The sequence below is a fragment of the Arachis ipaensis genome, chromosome B04 (genome assembly GCF_000816755.2).
Source record: "Arachis ipaensis cultivar K30076 chromosome B04, Araip1.1, whole genome shotgun sequence".
NCBI classification, from domain to species: Eukaryota; Viridiplantae; Streptophyta; class Magnoliopsida; order Fabales; family Fabaceae; genus Arachis; species Arachis ipaensis.
The window spans coordinates 103,707,439-103,709,428 of record NC_029788.2 but is presented as its reverse complement, the minus strand read 5'-3'; the positions used below and the strand labels follow the sequence as shown (position 1 = coordinate 103,709,428).

Genomic DNA, 1,990 nt, shown 5'->3' with positions numbered 1-1,990 from the left:
ATGGTTGTTTCTCTAAAACTAGGAATAATGATCATTGTTGTAGCACAAACCCTTTTGATTTTCATGGATGAATCTAGTGGTGTTAATTCATACCCTTGTGATTCACATGATGCCAACATTGTTGATGAGACTAATATTATGAAAGTTAATCTCTCAGTGTACTATGGAAGCCTTTGCCAGCCATGTTCAACTTTCATTATTAAGAATCTCCAGGAAATATTCTACAATGGTCTTATCAACATTATCAATCTCCAACTCGTTCCTTGGGCCAATGCTTATATCAACAATGACACTAATAATTCCATAATTTGCCAGGTTTTGTGTTTTAATTTGTTTAATTTCTATTATTGTACATATAGAAGTATTTATGTTATGCTGAAAGAATTAAATACTGTTTTATTATATCTGACTAGATCATGAAACTTCCTAAGAATTAATCAGAAATTTTTGTGAATTTTGATCATGATTTCCATTTGCTTTGTATTTTTAGTGTTGTACATTCAGTTTGTTCTTTCAATATGCTTTCTAGGAGTCTCTTTTCTTTTCACTTTAAACAGGGGAAACATTGTTCAAGCTTCAAATTTTCTAACAATGACTTTTTATTTCAATTTTCACAATGTTTTTGAACATTTCTTGTTTAATTTATATATTTTTTTATTCTTTTTTTAATATTTCACTTTGTAATAGAATGGCCCAGATGAATGTGAGCTTAATTCGGTGGAAAGCTGTGCCATCAACATTTTGAATGATGTGGTGAGTGCACATGATTTGTCTACAATTAACCTGTCTGTTAAAATATAAAATATTTTTGAAATATTTATTTTTAAGTTTAATTTTAATACACTGATAATATAAAACGTTTTATACAGTCGTATAATCTTAATCACATTCATTCTTTTGGATGACCATTTACTCGATTAATGTAAAAGGTAGTTATTTATACTGATGTAGCATTACGTAATTAGATGCATGTGTAAAATTACACTGTTAATGCATAAAAATTAAATTCTTTTTTTTTTGGATGCTAAAAAGAATTGTGAAATATTTTATAAATAAATATTCTATAATTATGTTTTTTTCTGAAATCTAATAACTACTAAAAATTAATTAAAAATATTTATTTAAAAATTTTTAAATTATAAAAACTCAATTAAAATTTTGGTAAAATTTAAGAGACCATCAGAGCAATTAAAACAAAATGAAACATGTTCTAAAAATCTTGTTTCAATTGGATCATAGCTTTCTAAAATAACAAATTATTTATTTTATATGATGCAGAACAAATACTATGCTTTGATTGAGTGCTTGGAGCTTCTAGCAATTGAAAAAAGACAAAAGAATTGGGAGGAATGCTTCAACACATTAGGTTTGCCTAATGCTCCTATTCTCAAATGCCATAACACAGGAAATGGAACCGAGGTTACGATATGTTTCTATCCATTTATAAATATTAAACAAAACAATTTAGAAGAGAAAGTACTCTATAAAAGATGTGTTTTTTTTATTTTTTTTAAATGATTAAATAATTTTTTTGTCTCTATAAAACATGGTAGTTTAAAATTTTAGTTTCGTTAAACATTTTTTATATACATTTAGTTTTAACAATTTTCGAAGTGAAATTAATCTTTAATATCATATTCTATATATATGTATACAAATCTACTTTATATTTGTGATTCAAGTATAAATATTTAAAGGTCACGGTTGAAACGGAATTGAGTAAAATATATATACATACTATAACAAGAAAAGCACATAGAAGTATTATTATTATGGAGTGTGTTGGACTCGATATTATAATTCCTCATTTTATCTAATGGCATAAAAAAGATATAACAGTGTATCAATAAGTATCAATGTGTTAGTCAAGATATATAATAATAACAAATATGATGTTAGTCAAGATAGTAAATATTTTAAATTTTAACAAAAAAAGGTTTGGGTTTGAGTCTTTAAAATAGTAAAAATATATTTTTTTATATATAATAAT

The 1,990-nt window shown here is 25.0% G+C and overlaps 1 protein-coding gene across 1 annotated transcript in view; it reads left to right on the top strand.

The window, feature by feature from the left end:
* The window catches only part of LOC107637993 (gamma-interferon-inducible lysosomal thiol reductase-like), a 3,139-nt gene continuing 1,155 nt past the window's right edge, over positions 7-1,990 (top strand). Inside the window, exons 1-3 of the mRNA XM_016341202.2 lie at positions 7-315; positions 688-753; positions 1,279-1,419. Coding sequence (XP_016196688.1) covers positions 28-315; positions 688-753; positions 1,279-1,419 — 495 coding nt within the window. The 5' untranslated portion in view covers positions 7-27. The remainder of the gene's footprint in view (positions 316-687; positions 754-1,278; positions 1,420-1,990) is intronic.